This window comes from Galeopterus variegatus, unplaced genomic scaffold (genome assembly GCF_000696425.1).
Source record: "Galeopterus variegatus unplaced genomic scaffold, G_variegatus-3.0.2 Scaffold5808, whole genome shotgun sequence".
Taxonomy (NCBI): domain Eukaryota; kingdom Metazoa; phylum Chordata; class Mammalia; order Dermoptera; family Cynocephalidae; genus Galeopterus; species Galeopterus variegatus.
Window position 1 is genome coordinate 86,686 of NW_007731919.1, and position 22,494 is coordinate 109,179.

The following is a 22,494-nucleotide window of genomic DNA, read 5'->3' on the forward strand; positions in this document are numbered from 1 at the left end:
CTTCCAGGCAGAGGGTGGCACTCCCCTTCCTCGCCCCCTCTGAGGTTGGACTGGCCGCGTGACTGGCTCTGGCCAATACGATGTGAGAGAAAGTGATGTGTGTCATTTCCAAGCAGATGCTTGAAGAGCTGGCATGTGAGTCACTCCCTCTTCTACCTGCCTCAGAAACAGGATAAACACAGACACTCTGTGGGCCCAGGTCCCTGAGTATCATGAACAGAGTCCCTCCCCTGCCACCTGCCTGGATATATCACATGAGCAACAAATAAATCTTTGTTTTAGCACACGGAAACCAAGAGGATGTTTGCTACCGCAGCATAACCTAACCTGTACCCTTCCTCATAACAGTGGTATTCTTGGTATGTGGTGTGTCGGCAAGTCTATCCATGTGTACTTATGGTATTTCTGTGGATGCAAGTGTGGTCCTCTTTGGGGGTGTAGTGTTATGTTGTGTGTGTGTGTCGTATTCCTCTGTGTGTATGTAGCGTAAATGACACTCATAAATGACGTTTCTGTGAGTACGCACGTGTAGTAGGAACTGTGTGTGTGGAACGTCCCTTTGTGTGTGTGATGCTACTGACTGTGGACAGTGTATATGTGATTTTTCTCTGTGCGTGTATGGTATTTCTAGTGGGCATGTGACCTCTCCAGCATTATAAGAATTGCTTGCAAAAACCAGTGGGAGAGAAAGCAGTTTCACCTGAGCACAGATCTTGGTCCTCAGAGAAGCAGTAACAAGTGAGAAGAGAAGGGGCCCATGGGACACCACGGGAAAGGGCTGCAGGTGCTCAGGGAGGTCCACCACAGCAGCTTCCCTTCACAAGGGTCCTCTCAGCTACCACAGACCTGGATGAGCATCTGCAGAAGCTGGTCCAGGCCACAGTGCCCCACCTGGGGGCCCCTTCCTCTGAGTTAGGGCCAACCAGGCATCCATTGCTCTCCCTTTTCTGGCTTTCTTGGGCAGAGCTGGAGGGTCCAAGGCCCCAGACTCAGCTCCTGGCCCTTCACAGCCCAGTACCCAGTCACACAGGCCACATGGGCCACTAGTCACAGAACCAAAGTTTAGTCAAATATTATCACCAATATAGGTGGGAAAATGGGATCCCCAAGAGGCAAAGGGACTTGCCATGCAAACACCACACATGAAAGCCTTCTGACTCCTGCTCCAGATTGGTCCTGCTTTGGTCCAGCTCTCCTGAGAACACTGGGCGAGCAGAGGCCAGGGGCTGACATCCCCTGCCATGCAGCCAGGAGGGCAGCCACCGGCTCCAGCCCCACAACACAAGACCCCACCATCTTGGCTCAACCCCATGACCTCCAGTGCCAATGGGGGAAGCCGATGAACACAGGAGGGGCATGTGCAGTGACGTGGGCCCTCACCTGCAGCTCGGTCTGGAAGAAGAACTTCTGTGGGCACTGCGAGCAGTCATAGATCTTGTCCTCCTGCCCATGCACGGCGAAGATGTGCTGCTGCAACTTGTTGGCCTGGACGAAGACTGGACACAGACATGGCCATCAGGGGCCAAACTCAGGACACCAGCCCGGCTACCCGTGGCAGCTGACCCCATGACACCACTCAGAAGGAGGGATCACCCAGGCATGGGCACAGTCAGCCAAACAGGGGGCTAGTGGGAACATGATTAGCACTGACTAGCAGGTGCTCTAGCTAGGTAAGCTGAATTCTGCCACTTAGTGGCTGTGCAACCTTAGGCAAGTCACTTAACTTCTCTGGGCTTCATTTACTCTTTTGAAAAATGGAGATTATAGTATGTACCTCACTGGGTGGCTGGGAGGATTGAGTGGGTTAATACTCATCAAGTACTTAAAAGATGGGCTGGTACATAGTTAGGCCTCCTCTTCCTCCTCTGCCAGACACCTGATGATGTATGAGCTCCTCAAATCCCCTACAGGCCTGTAAGGCAGGCACTGTTGCTATCCCCACTTTATAGAAGAGAAAACTAAGGCATCAGGAGTCTTAAATGACTTGTCCAAGGTCCCACCGCTAGCAGGTGGCAGAGCTGAATTTGAATTAAATAAGCTTAGCACAGTGTCGGGGACAAGAAGCTGATCAGCCCACAAGAATTACTACTCTGTTGGTGAGGCTGTTGTCAGCATAGCAGGCACTGTTGCTATCCCCACTTTATAGAAGAGAAAACTGAGGCATCAGGAGTCTTAAATGACTTGTCCAAGGTCCCACCGCTAGCAGGTGGCAGAGCTGAATTTGAATTAAATAAGCTTAGCACAGTGTCAGGGACAAGAAGCTGATCAGCCCACAAGAATTACTACTCTGTTGGTGAGGCTGTTGTCAGCATCCCTGGGCCCACAAACAGAGGCCCCTGTGTCCTGGATGGACAGACCCACAGCTGGGGCCTCTCGATGCCAGCCCCCACCCAGCCCACAGAAGGGAGCCAATGGGCAGGGGCTCCTGGAATGAGAGGAAAGAAGGCACCAGGGTGTTTCAGGACTCTTGGGAGGCCCACAGCACAGCCCCCTCCCCAGGCCTGCCAGAGAGCAGGTCATAGCCCTGGCTTCCCGGTGGCAGGGGTCCCTGAGGCAGCCCAAGCCCCGGGCGCACACAGGAGGCAGTGCTGAAGCAGCTGTGTGTCTGGGAGGTGAGCGCTTCAGAGATGCCCTCCCGCCAGGCGCTCTCCCCAGGGTGGGCTTCCCGCAGTGGCAGACGGCAGATGTCGGGGGAGGCAGGGAAGGCCAGGCTCCCCCACGCACACCGGCTGCCATCTGGGCAGCAGGAGGGGGCTGGCAGAGCCCCTGAGACTCGCCTCAGGCCGAGACAGCCGCTCGCCTGGGCCGGCAGCCCGTCTGGGGGCTGGGGACTTGGCCGACAGAGCTGCCCTTGACCCCTCCAGCCTGGAGCACGGATGGAGCACGGGTAGGCACAGGGCACATGGGCAGGCCAGGGAGAAGGGGGAATTAGGAGTGTGTGAAGGGGGAGCCCCCACTGGTGCTGGACACAGCTCGCAGCTCAGAGAGACAAATGTGGAGCCCAGGAAGGGAAAACTGCAACAGAGGGCTGAGGTGGACAAAGGACTTCCAGCAGCGGCGTGCAGAGGGCTGGGAAAGGGGGCCAGCCAACCTGCCTGAGAGGAGAGGCCAGAGGGCACAGTTCTGCATGAAGTGGGACAGGGCAGTTGGTCTGTTGATCCCATGGGGCTTCCCCCATGAAATCCTGGGTCCACATGCCAGGCACACGCTGGGCACCTTACCTGTGAAGCAAACCGGGCATTTGAAGGTGCCGCCCATGCCCTCGAAGCTGTGCTCGATGAGGTGACAGAGGAGCTTGGCCGGGGAGTCAAACATCTGGTTGCACAGCTTACACTCGTGGTTGATGCCTTCCTCTGCAAGGAAAATCCACAAGCAGTTAGTGACCCTGCAAGCCACATCTCCAGGCAGGAGCCCACGAGGCCCCGGGTTCACCCCGGCACCAGCCCCTCTCTCATCCCAGGAACCAGGGCTGGTGCAGGAGCCTCGGACACCAAGACTCCTCCTGGCTCCGGATGGCCCAACCTCAGAGGCTTATGACCCTAGGTGTGGCTCCAAATTTCTGGCTCTTGAATGTGCTGTTTGCTATGATTTCCTCTGCTGGCTAAATATCCAATCAAGTATTTATTGAGCATGTACTATGTGCCAGGAAGTTTGCTATGAGCTGGGGATTCTTGGGGAAACTAAACAGATAACGTCCTTGCTCCCATCTGGTGGCAAGGGAGATAGATAATAAATTAAAGTGACCAGCACATAATACAGCATCAGGAAGTGATGTGAATATGTCAGGGGAGCACTCTAGGAGAGGGGTGAGTGAGGGCAGAGGCCCCAAGGTGGGCCCGTGCTGAGCCATCTGAAGCGTGGCACAGGGACAGTGTACCTGAGGCTCAGAGGGCCAGGGAGTGGGTAGGGAGGGCAGGTAGAGAGGCCATGCAGATGCACATCTCGAAGGGTCTTGTCAGCCACTGGAGGACTTTGGGATATGACCCTAAGAGTGATGGGCAGCCACTGGAAGATATGTCAAAAAACCAAAATGCTCTTTTTTTAAAAAAATTGTTTTAAACAGATGGCCTACCCAGTAGATAACAGACAATGGGCAAACTCCCTGCCTTGCTCCTAGATCACAACATGGTTCCATCTCCCCCGCAAGGAGCGGCCACAACCCAAACCTTCACTCAACAGAACCTGCCCGAGCGCCAGTGTCAGGCGAATGTGGAGGAGGCATGGAGTGGAGGCCTGACGGGCGACCTTGCCCAGAACCGAGCAGAGCTGAGTTCACGTCCAAGCTTCTCCTCCACCACATGCCCTGGGCATCAGTTCATGCTCGATAAAATGAGGACGACCTGAGCCCCTGACCCAAGGGATATTAGAGGATGGAGGGGCCAGCACCTGCAGCCCATGTGGCCCAGTGGTCAGAAGTGGTTGGTGGGGAGTGGCCCGGCTTGAGCATCATGTCACCTGGGGTTGAAGTCCAGCTCTGTCACTTCCTGGGTGATCTTAGGCAAGTTACATAACCTCTCTGTGCCTCACTTTCCTCTTTCTGAAACACTCAATAACAGCCTTCCTCTTATAGTTGATGTAAGAATTAAGTGAGTATTAATACAGATAAAAGGGTTTTAAACAGCTTCTGGCACACAGCAAGTGCTCAATAAGTGTTTATTGCCAGGCATGTCAGTATTGGTGAGAGTATTATCTGGGACAGCCAAGGACATGGTCTCCCCCTCAGACTCCCCCAGGGAACCAGCCTCACCAAAGGTGCCAGGTGCTCTGATTTGCCCTTAAAGGCAAGAATTAGGTAGCAGAGGGGTTCTGCTGGTGGCAAGACATGAACACAGATGGGCTGAGGCTCCTGGTGAGTCCCTGGGTCCCCAGGCCCTGGCAGGGGCTGGCAGGGACAGCAGGCATTCCCCCTGGCACAGCCATCCCCCACGCCCCCAGGCACCCCACCACAGAGGCGCACAAACACACGTGCGCGCGCAGGTGAGCCTGCCCCACATAGCCCACTGGCTGGAATCTACCGGGTGTTTGTCATGCCCCTGGAGCCCCGGCAACTAGGCCACATGCACCCGACAGAGATTCAAACAGATCTTCCATTTATACTAGCGGAAAAGGAATTCATCGACAAGTTTGGGGAAGCAGGGTGGGCTCAGCACGCTTGACACACAGTTCCCACGCACGTCCTCCACTTCCCTGGGGGAGATATTCATCATAATTAGAAATGGCCTCCAATGTGGGGGGGCTGCCTCAAAAGACCCCCCAATACATCCGCTGCTCCTTGCACAAACAACACCCCTCAGAGCATGGTACAGAGTATGGGTTCAAGGAATGAATGAATGAATGAAACACCACCCTTAATATGTGGCCCTTCTATTAGAATATGGACGCCCTTTGGACATTAATGAGGAAGGGGATACATGAAAATGACAACTGTGAAGAGTTTTCTATCATAGTTTATAACATATTTGAATCTCAGAAATAACCCAGCTTGCTGGAAAAACCACATTTCTAGGAAAAAGAAATGAGTTTGGAGAATTTAGACCATTTGCTAAGGTAACAGAGCTGGGAGTGGTGCTCTGAACAGGATACAAAACTATCCCTATAAATACGTATCCCACCCCCACCCCTGGGACACATACCACTTCCAGGCAGCTTCCCTGACTACACACAGACACAGACACACACACACACAGACACACACACAAACACACACACACACACACGACTCCCCTTTGCTGGGCACAGTGACACTTGATTCATTTAACCATATGCTATGAGTCTTTCTGATCCTGGCAACTAGGTTATAGGCATGGATGATGTCTTCTCCTCCTACAGTCCCCAAAGTATCAGGCCCCACCTGGGCCCACCTGCAGAAGAGGCTTGGAAATACTCATAGAGGAGAGGTGCCCCTGGGCTCGCCTCTCCGTCTGCCCAGCCAGAGCCAGCTCTGGGGGCTGAGGTGGCAATGGAGGATTTACTGCTCTGCTGAGCGGGGGCCTTTAACCACTTGGCTGTGAATGGAGACGTGCCAGTCTGATACACAAACACCGAGAGGACAAAGAAGCCTCCTGCAACTTATAAATCAGAGAAATCATGTCTGACAGTCACTTTCCGTTCTCCGAGTGCTGAGCATTCATCAGCCGGTCCCCCCTGATTTATAGACACAGCTACACCCAGCGCCCACGTTCACAAACGTGTGTACAGTCAGGCAGCCCTGGAGCTGCAAGCCAGTTCCGGGGCCCAAATGGCTGCCATTTAAGCAAATCACAGCCTCAAACCAGTGTCAAATTGAGGATCTGGGCTAATTAGATCAAGAGCCCAACAGACAACTGCGTGTCTCAGGACCCTGTTCTCTCTCTCCCCCATGTGCTTGAAAGAGGCAAACCTGGGGAAAGGGGAGAGGAGAAATAAAACAAGCAAAAAGTAAAAGTGGGGGGGAAATAATAAAGCCTGAGGGGTTCCCACAGATCTGGGAATCTCTCCCACTCCAGGCAAGACCTTTTGATTTGCAAATCTTTCTGAAGGCAAGGCCTTCTCCCCACTGGAGGGGTTCGAGGTACTCCCACGGGTGTCCATTATGTACACCTCTGCCTATAAAACCATCCAGGAAAATGGGGGGGAGGGCCGGGGAGGCAAAGAGGGCGGGGAGGGGCTGCCCTAGTTAGTGTGACAAACACTCCTTTGAGTGCGTGTGACCCAATACGAGCAAGCCCACGGATATTGATAGAATCTACCGCCACCATCACTCACCCCACTGGCGTCGACAACCTCTCTTTCTGTCCCAAGACACGGGGTCCGCAGATAGCAGCACCCGCCGAGAATCACTTTCCTGAATTATACAAGATCTCACGGTGCTCAGCCGACACCTTGGAGCAGGATGACAAAGCTGTCTGGGCACCGGCAGGCCCCTCTGCCCCGGTGTGGGGGCTGGAGGATTTTGTGAGTTAAGATGCACGAATGCTTCCCCTCCTTTCTATTCTTTTTTTGTTTTTTGTTTTTAATAGCACATGACAGACATCCATAAGAGAGACCCACACAACTCAAGTGAATTATGCAGCCCCGCTCATTTGTAAAGTGAAATGCAGATTTCACCTGCTGAAATTCAGATTTGCCTTCTGGTCCCCATAAACGAGGCTAGCATGGGGAATCTATTGATTTATTATGATTTTTTTCAAAAAATAAAAATAAATAAAAACCCAAACTGCCAAACAAACAACCCAGCAAGCACGAAAATCCCAAAGTATCTCTCTCTCTTTTTCTCCTCTACTCAGGAATAATAAGTGTTAATTTTACACTTCATTTCTCAAAAAAATAATAGGATGTGCTTTTGCTTAAAACCAAGTCAGCCTGCTGAAACCTTTCAGGCTGAAACTGTGTCAGCCCAAAAGAGGAGCAGAGGGCTTTGTGGAAGAGCATCGTGCCGAGATGATAGCTCCCTGTAATGTCCTCGGTACCGACTTTTGTCTCCAAAAGCATTTGATCCCTGGCAGACACATACTTATTTCCATATGGGTCTTGGGGGAAGCCAGGAGGAGAGAGAGCTGATTATCAGAATCCTGAAGGTGAAGCTCAGGTGGGCCCCACTGATGTCAAAGGCAGGCCTGGGCACACATTCGGAGGCCATAATTTGCTGCCTGGGAGGGAGGAGCAGCAGGCTGCAGAGGGGAGTGGACACGGCATTGTTCTTGGGTTCTAATGCACTGAGCGTGACCTGCTCCAGCCATATGCACAGGCCTTGCCTGATCCTTCTCTTAGCAGGGACCCCACTCAGGGACGCTGACCTGGGAGTGGTATCATTAATGCATATACTTCTTTAGAAGGGGGCCAGCGACTGCCGTCTGGTGTTGATAGAGAGCATAACAAGCCACCTCCATTTAGGAAGCAGCAACAAAGGACACAAAAGTTAGAACCAGAAGCTCCTGGGTTTGTGCCCCAGTTGCATCACCCCATTGCTGTGTATCCTTGGGTAAGTTACTTAACCTCTCTGAGCTTCAGTGTCTTCTGCTGAAAATGGTAAGAATAATCACAGGGCTTGTGTAAGGCAGCCAAGCAGGCCGCTTCTGCCACGGGACATCTGCCCTCACTGAAACACCCTTGCCCAGACTGTCTCATTTCATTCAGCTGTCTGCCCAAATGACACCTCCTCAGAGAGGCCCCACTGGACGCCCCTGGCTAAAACAGCGCACGCACGCACACACACACACACCATCCTTTCTAGCACCTTCCCCACCTTTCATTTCCTTGATAGTGCTTACTACCACCTGGCATATTACAGTTGATTGTTTATTTAACTATCTCTCTCTCTCTCTCTCTCTCTCTCTCTCACACACACACACACACACACACACACACACACACACAAAGAGTAATGTAAGCTCCATGACAGCTGTTTGTTCATTGCTATATCACTAGTACCTAGAACAGGGCCTGGCACCTAGTAAGTGCTCAGTGAAGAGGAAATGAACAATTTATGTGACTTACATAAAGCAGTTAGTATAATGCTTGGGACATGAGGTTGGGACGCTGGAAATGCTGTTATTATATACCAGTGGTCACCCCTAATCTCATAGGACTGAGACTTATAACACCTGTTCTCATCTTTGGTAACACTCTCTGGATCCTCATGGAGCAATGGTCTGCCCAAAGAGCACAGACACGGAGAGTCTCCCTCAAATGACAAAAGAGGAAAGGGGCACTTAGAGAGGTAGGGCCCCTTAACAGGGATGTGGCAGAGCTGTTCACCCCCCAGCAGCCTTCTCTGGCTTTAGGAAACACAAGAAAAGCCCACAGGACTTGAGACCTAGGACCCAGCAAGCCACCCTCTGCTCCTTGATCATCCCAAAAATGTGCGTGAGAAAGAAGGAAGACAGAGCTGTCCTCACATTTCCACATTTGAGCCTTGCTAGTGCCAGCTCCAGTTGACAGGGGACTGGGGAGTTTCCCCAAGTGACAGGAGGAGGCAGCTCCTACAACTAACATACTGGGACAGCCCAGGCTGCAGCATTATCCCTGCAACAGCATTTCTGCAAGTGGAAGTAATGCGAGAATGTGCAGGCTGCCTGGCCGGGCTGAATCCCCTCTGTTACAAGTTCTAATAATGAACTTCACAGACCTACATTCCACAGCACCAGGGGTGAACCATAGCCCGCCCCAAATATCAGGTCAAGTAAAGGCCCCTGAGGTCCTGGGACCAGGCTCAGACGCACATATGGCAAGCGGGCAGGCCACACTGCACACGGAAATGAGAAAAGAAAGGAGAAGAGGGCCCCAGAAATAGTCCAAGCAAATGAGGAGGCAAAAGGGTGCTGTGGGAGGGGTGATCCCAGGAGAGGACCCCATCCCAGTACATAACCTTGAACAGGCTCGGAACAGGAAATAGAAACGTGGGCTGATGGGATGGAACAAAGACTATTGGGCAAAATGGAAAGTTTTTTGTTCCTGTAAGGAACAAAGACCCTTGTGCAAAAGAGAAGAGGGCAGGTAATAATATCTGGGCAGCCAGATCAGGCTGTTTATCTATTGATCTGTCATTAAATACCACAAGGAAATTAACCAAGCCAGGCTGAGGGGGAAGGGAGGGGGTGACATTTGGGGTGGGAGTTGACAAGGGTCAAAAGAGAAAACAGGATCTCGGGGAGAGTCCTTCATCAGAGGTCAGGCAAGAACAGGGGAGCAGGTAAGCGGGACAGGGGCTGACTTTGGGATCCCCAATACCCTAGACCCCAAAAGCCCTGGTGAACCTACATCCCTGCTACGCAGAGCATGGATCCCAGACCAGCAGCCCTTGCGGCTCCTGGGAGTTTGTTAGAAATGGAGGATCTCAGGCCCCACCCCAGACCTACAGAATCAGAATCTGCATGTTAAAAGTGCCCATGTGCTTGAGGCATATGTTAAAGTTTAAAAACCACTGAGCTCTATGAATGAGGTTTAGGGACGTTAATCTTGTTGGAATCTTTGTTGTCGTGAAGCTAGGTGTTCATAGCCATCACACCGCTTTGACCAAGATTGTATGTTAAGGACTTTTAAAAAGGTGGAAAGTTTTCAAAGTTGCTTTTTGTCCACACTTTACAGAAGACTGAGAAATCATCAACTAACAATGGAAAATAATTTCCTATTATCACTACTGTGAGGAAAATGATGTGTGTTGTCTCTGGAGGGGCTGCTGGAGACTGGGGGTGAGTGGCTAATGCTCCCCGAAGCCATCCCAGCACCCCCATGGCCCCCAACCCCCAATGCCAGGTGCCCAGAGGCCCTCAGTGCCCCTCATCACTCAAGGACCCCCCAGACATTGCTTGAAGGCATACCCCACCACCACTGCCCCCATTTTGGGCTCACATTTTTCTAATTAATCCTGGAGAAGGAGCTGTGCCCTCCCTCTTCCCCCAGGGGGCACCTTCCCAGGCCTTTCTGGGCAGGAGGGACCCATCTCAGGGTCCCCTGTGTTTCGGAAAGGCTTATAAATGAGCTCTGGCAGCCTGAACCAGGCCCCACTGGGGACCCGGAGCCTCTTCAAAACAGAGCCTGACAATTAGGCAGTCTGAGTTTTGAAAGGCTTGGGATTGATGGCGTGGACAGTAAAAATCTCACCTGGGGAGCTGGGTGTAGTCCTCCGAGGGTTGCCTGAGGTCAGTTTCCATGGTGACGGAGAATGAGCTCAACCTTGTAACTGACCCTTATCTTTTTTTGATCTGTGGGCCACTTGGGGCCAAGGCTTGAAATCAACTGGAAAATAATCTGGTCACATATCAGAAAGAAAACTATTTATACTTATTTACCCAGGTGCCCACCAACATCCCCCTTCCACAATGATGCTGCATGTCCGAACGGAAGCTACCAGGTGGCAGGAGAAACGGGGAGACGGAATCCTGCATCTCAGCAGAATGTGTTATTTCCATGCATGGGCAAGTGGAAGTGGGGGGAAGGGGTTACCCCTGCCCCACAGCCCCCCCCACTTCATTCTTGCTGACCACCCTGGACCCAAGTGCCTTCCAGCACCCAGTTCAAGTGCACCCGGGAGGTGACCGCTGAGGTTTCCCTCCTGCTCACTATGCAGATGCACCACTTCAGTCTGGCTTGGTCCCTAGGTTGCCTCGCTGTATTCCACCCTCTAACGATCCTCCCCTCTGCCACGGCCCGTTCCCAGCTAAGACACTGGACAGAGATGCCAGGGGCCTTCCCCACCTGGGCCCACACTCAGAAGGGACTGGCTGGCTCAACCACTCCAGCACTCAGCCTGGGGTTTCCACAACAAGATTGGCCATGTGGCCAAAGCCCGTCTCCAGGACGCTGCTGACCTAAGTTACGCATGCTTTGCTCACTCCTCCTCAGAAGACTCCAGATGGTTCCACTGACTGACTGCTCCCAAGAGCCATGTCAGATGGATCATAGCGAGGGGTCAGTTATACTTGAGAATGATTCTGGGCAAACTCCCCTTGAGATTTCCCATCACAGCAAACAGGACAGCTCAACTGACTGCCCCCACTTACCCCTGTTCCATCAAGAGGAGGTCCTTTGGGGAGTGGGAGAAAACATGGCTGAGAACTAGGTAGCCTGGAGGATGATGCTGGCTCTCCCATAGACTCATAGGGGACACTGGGCCAAGCACTTCCTTCCATGCCTCAGTTTCCCATCTGTGAAATGGGAAGAAAGTCGTCCACCTCACAGGGCTCATATGAAGAGTAAGTGAGAACCAAGTAAAGAACACTGGCTATAGTGCCACCACCACTGCTACTATTACTACTCCTGTTATTTCTGACACAATTCTGCCCCGAACCTCCATGCCCAGGGTCTGGTAACATGGCATGCACAAGCCCTCTCGGGCTGTCATCGAGGCAGTGGAATCCTCTTCCAGGGCATGTGCCAAAGGGGCACGTCCCCCACTTCATCCCCCCATAGCTGGATCCAGGCAGGGAGCTCCCTTACTTGAAAGGCCCCAATACCCAAAATCCTCAGACACAGGCTGGCCACCCTGGACGGATCACTAATGGAAGCTTCTTCCAGTTCTGCGATCTGATTCCACACAGCCAGGGAACCCAGCCCTGAGGTGCTGGCAGCCCTGAATGGTTGATGAGGTCACTCACCATCTTAGAAGGCCCTACTTGCTAACTTCTTATGACGGCTGACCTCCCAGCTCTCTGACCAGTTTGTCACCTTCAGGACGTGGTGACTGGTTGTCTTTGGCAAAAGATAAATCACAACTCAGGCCCTGAACACAGCACCAAGACACAGGAGGTAACTATCTCCACTACTTAATGGAAAGAGAGAGAACAAATGAATGAGTGACCAAGTAAACCACAGACAGAGAACAAAGTGGGCTTTCACGGAGAACTCTAAGCAGAGAGAACTCAGGGTTCTAGAGAATTTAGAGACTTGGGACTGGTGAGGCTTGAAACCACCTTCCTCACACACATCCCCTCTACTTGTAAAGGACTGAGGACTGAGCCCCTCAGAAAATGAAGACTTTACTACATCTCTAGGAACCCACTAGATAAAAACAAGTAGCTTGTTTGTCCTTAACACACCAAAAACCTACTAATATGTATCACTGATCTTCAGATTAAAGTTTTTAACAAGGCAATTGTTTAAAAATCCATCATGTTAATAATCCTCTGATTAATGGCCTCTAATAATATACAATTAACATGACAGGCAAGCTGCAAAACCCTTATTTTCACTGATGGTGCCAGGGATACGTGAATTACCCCTTCTTCTATTACAAGGGTTTTCTCTACTGCCAACATCATTTTTTGTCCCTACCAAAATCATTTTTTAAAAATGAGCCACAGCAATGTGTCAAAAAGCCAGACACCTACCCATACACACACACAAACACAACACACACACGTGGAATGCAAGAAAGCAACATTTTTCAAAAGTTCTCCATCCAGGTAGACACAGGACTATCCCTGAAGTTACTAACACTTAAAGCAAGAAGACCTACTGCTCAGCTTGGAAACTACAATTCACCACTTCCTAGAAATCCCCTCTGACCATGTTAATTGGACACTACGCATCCCCACCCCCCAACAGAAAAAAATAAATGATGAAACTAGAAAATAATGACTGATTTCTCTTGAAAAGTTTTAAAAAGTATGCATCTGCTAGATCTGTGCTGTCCAATATAGTAGTAACTGGCCACCTCTGGCGATTTAAATCAAAATTAATTAAAGTTAAAAAAATTAAAAATTCATTTCCTCTGTCAAAATAGCCACATTTCAAGTGCTCAATAGCTAATGTGGCTAACGGCTACCAGTTCGGACAGCGCAGAAGGTTTCCATCTTTGCAGAAAGTTCTACTGGACAGCGCTGTACTAGAATGCAGGCGAGGTGAGGGCAGGGGCGCTCCCTGTCTTGTTCAACACTATAATCCTGGAACGGAAAGCAGTGCTGGGCACAGAGCAAATGCTTAAAAAGTATTCAATGAAACATGGTATGCATGTTTCAAAATATTGTGAAGAATGCCTCAGCCCTTTTGCCTGTTAGCACTTGCTTACGATTGCCCCGCGAGGAAAACTGCTTAGGTGTGAATGTCTCTGACCTTCACCTTAAACCTCTACCCTGATAATTATGTGGTCTCTTTGCCCAGGGCAGATAAGAATACGGTGAACACAGGAACATTCTAGAGTAATGAAGTTTCTCTGAAGGACATAACCCAAATACTTTAACTTTGGGCCAATAGGTAGTGAAGATGATCAATAACACCTGGGCTACCAGCTACTCTAGACGCCCACAGGCCACACCACCACTAAGCTGCTTTTCGCTGAGTAACCACGTCCTCCCCAGAAACATCAGAATATCAGCAAGCAGAGGATGCCCGCTGGCAGTAAAGGCCATGAAAGAGAATGACCAATTCAGGGATTTCCCACCTGTTAAGCTGGCTGAGCCCCTTAGCTTGTCAAGGAAACAAATACTTGGATTTCCAATGCTTAACTAAGTAGTTTGTGTGTTTTTTTTTTAGCTCTGCTTCTGCAGGCTACACCTCAAAGAACCAGGTTTTTCTTATGACCTAAGGAAAATGAAAATGGATGCAAAAATGGGAAATTTGAATGCAACGTGGAATAAATGAATACATGCACAACAGTGATACTTCCTCTGAGCAGTCACATGCTTCTAGGATAATACCAGCACTGAGCCTACTCTGGGTAGCAGTTCTTTCTGGGTAGCCGTTGAAAAGCCACACGAGATAGCATGGTTCATAGTCACAACACACATAGCCCTCCAAGGTATTTTCTCAGGTGGAACTTTCCTCTCTTGTCCATTCACCTCTCTCCTCCTTCTCTGTCCCCCTCCCCCAATCAAAATATCACCTTCTTGAGGGAAGCATGGGGTGGCTGCCTTTTTTTCTTCCTCCAGCAGACCCGAGTTTGAGACTGGATGAGGCCTGTGGGATGCCCCCAGCTCCCATTTAACATTAACTCACTGATTTTCTCAGCTCCCAAAACTGGGCTCTCGCAGACCATTATCTGGGATGTTTGGGCGCAGCACGCAGGGACCAGATGGGGGGTCTGCCATCTCTGGGCAGCTTAGACCCCACGGCCCAGCTCCCGGAGGCCAGCCAGTCTGCCTCTGCCCATGCCAGCTTTCCTGTCTGCCCCTGGCTATGCCTTCACCTGCCAGCCAGGCCCCCACAGCCTAAGGCCTAAGCTGATCCCATCCCACTGCCACCCCCAGCCCAAGGAGAAAGCGATAACTGACAGCTTCTGAGGCAGGGGACGGGCAGACTGGGCTGGGAGGAGAGCTGGGGGCGGGTGGAGGCTGCCCCAGGCAGCCCTCAGCTCTCCACGCTGGCTCAGCAAGCGGAACGGCTGCCATAAGCTGTGATGAGATGTGAGCAGCGCTGCGCCCATGCACCGTGGCAGAAGAACGCCCCTCCGTACGGCTCTGGCTGGCATCTTGCCCTTTTCCTTCTTGGAAAAGACATCTTCATATATACCTTTGTACAATGCACATGCAACACCTGGGAATTCACCCTTTGCTCTCCACCCCCTGGCCCCACCTCACACGTCTGCTCAAGTTTCTCCCCTTCAGCTGGTCCAGCATACACTGATGGATAAGCCTCCCCAGGCTCCATGGCCATCATTTCACTCTCTCACTCAAGAACCTCCAGTGGCTCCCTCTCTCCCAGTGTAAATTGTTCTGCCAGATGGCCCAGGCCCCGCCTTACCAACACCCCCACTTCCAGCCACACCCACCCCCTCCTGCCTCAAGGGCTTCCCCACTTGCAGGATCTCTCTCATTCCTGACTCTGTGCTTTTATTCAGGCAGTTCTCTGTGCCTTGCCTCTGATCTACCAGCTACAATTTTCCAAGACAGAGTTCTAGTTGCACCCAAGCTATCCCTAATTATATGAAATAAAAAGGTATCTTTCAAAAAATTCTTCTCTTTGCTTAAGCCAACTTGACTTTCTATCACTTGCAACCAAAACAATCCTGGCTAATAAATTCTCAGAGGCCAAAAAAGCAGTTCTTTTACTCCTCTGGTATTTCTAATGGGGCCAGACAGACACAAGGTGCCCAGTAAATGCCAATGGCTTGGTTGGTGAATAGATTTCTGCTCCATCCCCACCCACCATGGCTCTGGCCCAGGGTTTCAGTGCTCAATGCCACCCCATATGCATGAGCTCCAACACATGCCCCTGGGTCCACAGATGCTGCTCCATGCGCCCAGGACCAAGGCTGGCTCTGTGAGTTCCCTGGGCATACTGGGTGGTGACAGAACAGGACTGAGTCTCCCCTATGAACCCCACCCCCCAACCAAAATTCTGTTCTCAGGGCTGGACACATTCCCTTGTTGGCTCTCTTGCTGCGTTCAGCTATTGCTTTTCAATGGCAAGTACAGCACACGGTGCAGAAGTGCAGCCTTGGAGTTGGACTGCACAGGTTCAAATCCCCTGCTGCCACCCACGAGCTGTGGGATCTTGGATGAGTGACCCAACCTCCCTGGGCCACTGTTCCCCTATGTAAAATGAAGACTATCATAGTATGTGCCTTATAGGACTGTTGTGAGGATTAACAGGCTTAATAACAAGTGTTGCTATTATTATCACCACCCTGGTTATTACCAACTCTATGGCAGGCAGTGTGCAAGGCATTGGTGGGGATGGGGAGGAACAGAGGCCAATGAGACACCATCTGTCACACCCAATATACTTAGGGGTGAGGAGTCCAGGAAGCCATGTCAAGGGACATACTTTGTATGATAACACAGTCACCCAGAAACCTGAAAATACCCCAAACCAGGACTTTTAGGACTCCAGAAAAGGGGAAGTAGAGCTATAGGGGAGACTGTGGATGCTTGAGCTAGAAGGACTTGGGGGCCCAGCAGCCCATCCAGGCCTGGGCCAGAGTCCTCAGTCCTCCTGCAATGCCACGCTACAGCCTCAGTGATCTAGGGCCCAGGACGCCAGAGCTGCTCTAAGAGGGCAGGTGGAAGGGCGGTGCCCCATGTGAGAACCAGTGTCCTGATGTCACTGAAGGGCTCAGTGTGGAAGGATGACACCTCCCTTCCCACTGGACCTGACCAGGAGATGGATACTCCCTGCCTCTAAGATCTTAATAGCCTCTGTGGGGCACCCAGCAGATAAGCCCACCACTCCAGAACCCCTTTTGAAGTCCTGCAAATAGAAGTTTCCCAATACAGAACCTTCGATTACAGGGTCATCTCTGGATGGAGGACACGTTTTTCTTATTTTTGCTTGACTGTATTTTCTAGTTTTCCTGCAATGAGCAGAGATCACTTTGTAATAAAATAGAATAAAAGCATTTTTAATTACAAAATTTAAACCACCAATTAACGATTGAGACAACAGTCGTAATGACAGCATCTCCTCTCTGGGCCTGGGTCTCCCCATCTATAACTGGAGGTGGTTGGACCAGAGACCTTCACGGCCCCACTCAGCCCCTGCCCTGTGGCTCTTCAGATCAGAGATCCTGGCAGCAGCAACACTGCTCGTTCAGGCAGCTGTTGCTGGACCAAGGCTTGGCCAGCTCTGCCTTCTGGTCCCTGCTGGGTCTCCACCCATGGGAGCAAATCACTGCCTCTTACCTTGACTCAGTTCCATCATCTGTCAAGTGGGATGGACAAACCACTTTTCAAGTCTGGGCTCTGCCATTATGTGACCTCTCTGTGCCCCAGTTGCCCCATCTGTAAAATGGGGATATAAATGTGCCTGACACATAGGTTGAGTGATACGATGCATTTGTAGAGCTTGAAGTGAACCTGCTAGTTCTTCTGCATGACTGGGAAGATGCTTTAAAAAGGTGCAAGTCACAATCCATTGTCACGCCGGGCATTATGCCCCATGTGTACTGGAAGGGAGGGGGAATTGTTGCAGGCTTATGCCCTGGGGACAAAGGGTATGTGCCTGATGCTACTCATGGCCACAAAGCCAGAGGCCAGGAGGTGTGGGGAGATGGTGGGGAGGTTCTCAGTGGGCGAAAAATGCCGGTAGGCTCATGACCCCTCATGAAAGGAGGCTGGTATGGAACAGCACCACCACTAGTTCAGACATTCTCAGCAACCTCTGCCTCTGGCTGGGTCCAGGTTGGGCCCTGGTCCACCCAGGGGAGGGGGCAGCTCCAAAGCCTCACCAGGCAGATGCAGGCTGCCCAGATCTGCATCCTCCATGAGATTGAAGATGACAGGCCCTGGGGGCTGGGAGGAGCTGGGTCAGAGGAAACTTGGCAAGGGGAAGGCTAAAGGCGCAGCTGGGCTCAGAGGCCTAGGGCCTCCACCCCCTGGAGGGCCCAGCGAGGAGTCCTCCCCTCCACCCCTCAAGCTTTTGAGTTCTAAATTTGCCTCATCTGAGTCTGGGGTCCTATCACTACCCCTTGCCATCCCACTAGCTTCCAAAGAGACAATAGAAAGTGATCCAAAGATCCAATCTTTGTATTTTGAATGCTAATTTGACATAGAGGAGTGGGCATAGGGGAGTGTTTATAATCAGCACTCCAATAAGCCCACAAATGACGCCAGTATTTTATAAGCTTGTTAGAAACAAATCACCCCCTCAGCTGATATTTACTTACTGATGAATCATAAAAGGGCTCAATACACAAAGAGTAAATCCGAAAAGAATGTCTTTCTTTGGTCCCATCTTCAGCGACAAAGCTAGAAGCCCAGCCTCACCAAGCCTGGGCTGGCTCTCCCCCAGCACCTGTCCCTGGCCCCCCATTCCTGGCAGCCTCCCCAGGGGTGGCAAATCACTGGCACCAGCCCTGTCTCCATGCCCACCCCCACCCCACCCCCCACCCATCGACTGGCCTAATCTGAGGCTCAATCCAGTGCTTCCGAGGCAGCTCCGTCCTTCTGCTGCCCCTGGAGTCCTCTGCAGGAGCAGATCCAATCCAGGTAATTTGCATAATGATGAAGCCCTCCAGTGCGGGCTGGGTCTTAAGAGGGTTGGGGAGAAATATGCCCTGTCCTTTCGAGAGGCACACAGAAGGCTCAGTGCAGCCCGGGAGGAATGGGGTGCCTGGCAGGTTGGAGGGGGCAGCGTGGGGATATCAGCTTGCCCGCCAAGGACAGCTCAGCTCTGTCACCTGCTGAGCCTATGTCCAGCTGGCCCAGCGGAGGAAGGACTGCCCAGGGCTGTAAACCAGCAGGAAGTGAGGCACAGAGTGCCAGCTCCAGACTCAAGCTGGACAGACCCAGATCACAGTGACAGCCGCTCACAGGCTGGCTGACCTTGGACAAGCCGCTGACCTCTCTGAATCTCAGTCTTCTGATTTGTAAGAACAGAGGGATATCTACCCCGCAGGGCCGCTGTGAGGACCAGAAGAGGTAGCCCATAAAGCACTGATCAGAACAGGCTGATGGATTACAACAACTGTCGACCAGTATTATATTAATATCATCATTAGTCTCATCCCTTCATTATTAGGTCCATCCACCCTTCTACCCACCTATCCACACCTCAACCCATGCATCCATTTATTCAACAAATACCAGGGATTGTGCTAGGCAGTCCAGGAGAGAGAGGGATGAATTGTACATATATCCACCTTTAATCGCTTCCAGTGAAAAAACGACTCCCTGGGTCCAGAGGTAAGGACAGTGCTTGCCTTTGAAGGAGGTGGTGGCTGGAAAGGAGCACAGGGTATTGTTTCTTGATCTGGATGTGTTCAGTTTCTGAAAATTCATTAAGCTGTACACTTAGGAGGTGTGCATTTTTCTGGACACGTGCTATACTTCAATAAAGTTTTTTAAAACCTTCTTGTCTAATTAGGGAGGGAGATTAGGAATGAGGTATGCACATGAGCATAACACCAGGCAGGAAGGGGTCAGCTTCTTAAGAGGGGTGGATAAAATATTTGGGATGGGAGTCGAGGCAACACCAAAAGGGAAGAAATTTCCTCTGTGAGAAGGATCACTTTAGCATGTATCTGGCACATGGTGGGTGCTCAACAGATACCTGCTGAATTAGTAAATGAATAAATGAATGAATGAATAATGACTTCTTGGAGGAGGTGGCCTTGGAAGAACATGTTGAGCTGTAGAAGCAGGGAGGGGGCTCCAGAGGAGGGTTCTCTCCTAGGGCAAGGGCTCTGGAGAATTTGCTCCAGGGGACAAATACCCACTGGGCCTGGGGTTCACATTCTGGGGAAGTCAGACATCCAAGAAGTAATTCCAGGGGATCCATCCTTCTACTCTGCACAGAGTGCAGCACTGGGTGCTGGTGACATGCAGGGAGTAGGATGACAGGCCCTGACCTCACAGGGCTCACCACCTCGTGCAAGCAAGCACCATTTTTTCTTTTTAATCCAGTGTGAATAATGCATCAGAGCTGAAGCTAAGCCAACTTTCCATAGAGTTAGTCACTTATTCATCACAGCAGCACTATAAGGCTAGTGCTATTCGCATCCCATTTTACAGATGAAGAAATCGACATTAGGCAAAGTAATCATCCAACGAGGCTGACCAAGGACTGCACCACAACTCTTAAACTCTGCCAAAGACAGCCCTTCCCCTTGGCCTCTACAGAACATTTTTGCCCCTCTACGTCTCTCACAGCCCTGTGAGTAAGCTGGATGGAGGCACCATTTTTAGTCCCATTTTACAGATCGGAACACTCAGCTTCTACGCAGCAGGCCACAAAAGGTACTAAGTGACAGAAGAAGTAGACCCCTGGGGCCTGACTCCTTGTCCAGTGCTCTTTCCCCGGCCTGCTGCTGTTGGACAGGGCAGGAGAGACTATCAAGAGGAGGAAGAGCCAGGCAGGCTTGACATGGGCAAGCCCAGCACATGCCAATGTGTGCAAGCCTGGACCCCGGCTCCCACACCATCTCGCTGACCCTACCAGAGTCCATGAGCTCTGTGGCGATCGCACCCATCCCTGCCAGCCACATGCCAGCCCGGTGGCCACTCACTCCACCTGCTCGGTGTCTCGAGCCTTGTGAGAAAAGCAACCACAGGCTGAAATGATCCTCCAAAGTTGCTTTAAATGGCGATTTTGCAGTTTGGGGTGCAAAATTATTTTACATGGCACATAGGAAGCAGGCAGAATGAATTTGCCTGTGCTGAGCCCACTGCTATATCCCAAGTAAAGCTGCACAAATGCTGGCCACCACTGGGCTTGCTGAGTTAATAATGATTCAGCTCTCTGGACTATCTTTGAACTATCTAAGGGCTGACTACGTGCCAGGCATTAGCTAAACACTTTACATCTGGGATGAGCACATAAAATCTCTATGAGGAAGTCAGTCTTGTCCTCACTTCACAGTAAGTGACAAAACCCAGGCACTTCAACCACAGAGCTGTGCTCTTAACCCCAGGGCTGCACTAACTTCCTTATTACTATTAATAATTAGCACTGGTAGCATAAGAATAAAGGCAATTAAATTCAACACAATTTCTGTTATGTGCAAAGCATAGGGCCAGGTTAGGAACATAAGCAGAATAAAAACTAAACTCTGGTCTGCAAGAAGTTTCAAATTTTTATACCCACAAGTGCAGGGATGTCTTTTCACTGAGATTATTTTAATGATCAAGCACTTTGCCCAATACCTTACACATGGTAAGCCCACAATAAACATCTTCGGACTAAACAAAGAGATGTTAACATTTTTTGAGGACACATTTCCTTTCTCTACTAGCTGTTCTTTATTCAATTTTAAACTCCCAAATCCACTTAAACCGTTACTTCCTCCACTCCCAAACAGTAATTCTTTCATTAAGAAGATACAGGTGGGGTGTCCTTGGGTAAGTTGCTCCCTCTCTGAGCTCAGAGCCCTCACTTGTGAAAGGAAGAGGTGGATTTGATAACTCACAAGGTCACTCAGGGATAGATAGAGGATGTTAATAACCAGTCCCCACCCTAACCATAAAGGACTTTATCAGGTAATTAGAGTATATAAAGGAATAAGCATATGAGAATTTCATTACAAAGTTCAAGATTTAAACTAGAGGGGAAGAGACATTCATAGTGAGCACACATAGCAGCTGAAAAAATGTTTCCCTGGAAGCTGAAGATGTCATTAGGAGATACAAAATTAAATACCAAAGCTGATAAGCTGTGGGCAACAAGCTGAACTTTAATGCTTTTAGAATATTTCCTGCACTCCCTACCAAGCCCTATATTCCATGACTCCACCCTTATCTGCCTGAACTTCAAAGGCAATTGAGTTTGTGACCCCTGTTAAAGAGAATTCGTTCTTCAAAGGCAAAGCAAGAGGAAGGAAAGAGCATGACATCTGTAACTGGAAGGCATGGATGCCTGATGCCTGTAAGCTGTGTGACCTTAGGAAAGTCACCTAATTTCTCTGAGCCTCACTTTCCTCACTGCCAATAGTGGGCAAAATTTTTATCTACTTGATATTCCTTCCAGAAAAGAAAATCAGCCAGCTTCCCAGCACTCCTAGAACCCTGACAAAAATTGTAAAGATTGGAGGAACAATTGGAGACCTGTATTAGTTAGGATAGGCTAGGATATGTTGTGATAACAAACAACCCAACATCTCAAAGGCTGCAAACAACAAAAGTTTATTTCTCACTTGCCCTTCATGTCCATCACGGGGGGCTCTGCTCAGGGAAATCACTCAGGCATTGATGCTGGTAGAGCAGCCTTTAACTTTGACATTGACAGTGGCCATGCCCCAGGGAAAGAGAAAACTCTGGAGGGTCCCACCCTGGCTGTTATATGCTCCAGCCTGGAAGTGACACAAGCCACTTTCACTCACAGGTCTCTGGCTAGATGAGCCACAAGGCACCACCCAACACAAAGGGGCCGGGATGTGTAAAATCCTACCATGCACCAAAAGACAACACAAATGACTACCACATTAACAAGAAGAGCCACAATGTATGCCAGAGAACTGTAAGAATCTCAGGACAGGTGTCAGGAATGTAAGAAAGAAAATGAAACCTGAAAACTTGCAATGGTGACAACAGCTCTCAGAGAACATTCCAACTTGCCAAGGCCCAGGATTTGGAGGGGTGAGAAGCTCGCACCATGCTCTCCGTCTCTCTGGGTCAGCTCCAGAGTGGCAAGTGGGCCTTGATAGAG

At 50.6% G+C, this 22,494-nt stretch overlaps 1 protein-coding gene across 1 annotated transcript in view; it reads right to left on the minus strand.

Moving 5' to 3' along the window:
• Nucleotides 1-10,631, minus strand: part of LOC103605431 (zinc finger protein 423-like) — a 36,448-nt gene extending 25,817 nt beyond the window's left edge. Inside the window, exons 1-4 of the mRNA XM_008590017.1 lie at nt 10,582-10,631; nt 6,745-6,860; nt 3,222-3,353; nt 1,381-1,496 (exon numbers count right to left, since the gene is read on the minus strand). Of these exons, the coding sequence (XP_008588239.1) occupies nt 1,381-1,496; nt 3,222-3,353; nt 6,745-6,860; nt 10,582-10,631 (414 nt within the window). The remainder of the gene's footprint in view (nt 1-1,380; nt 1,497-3,221; nt 3,354-6,744; nt 6,861-10,581) is intronic.
• Nucleotides 10,632-22,494: the final 11,863 nt, after the last annotated feature.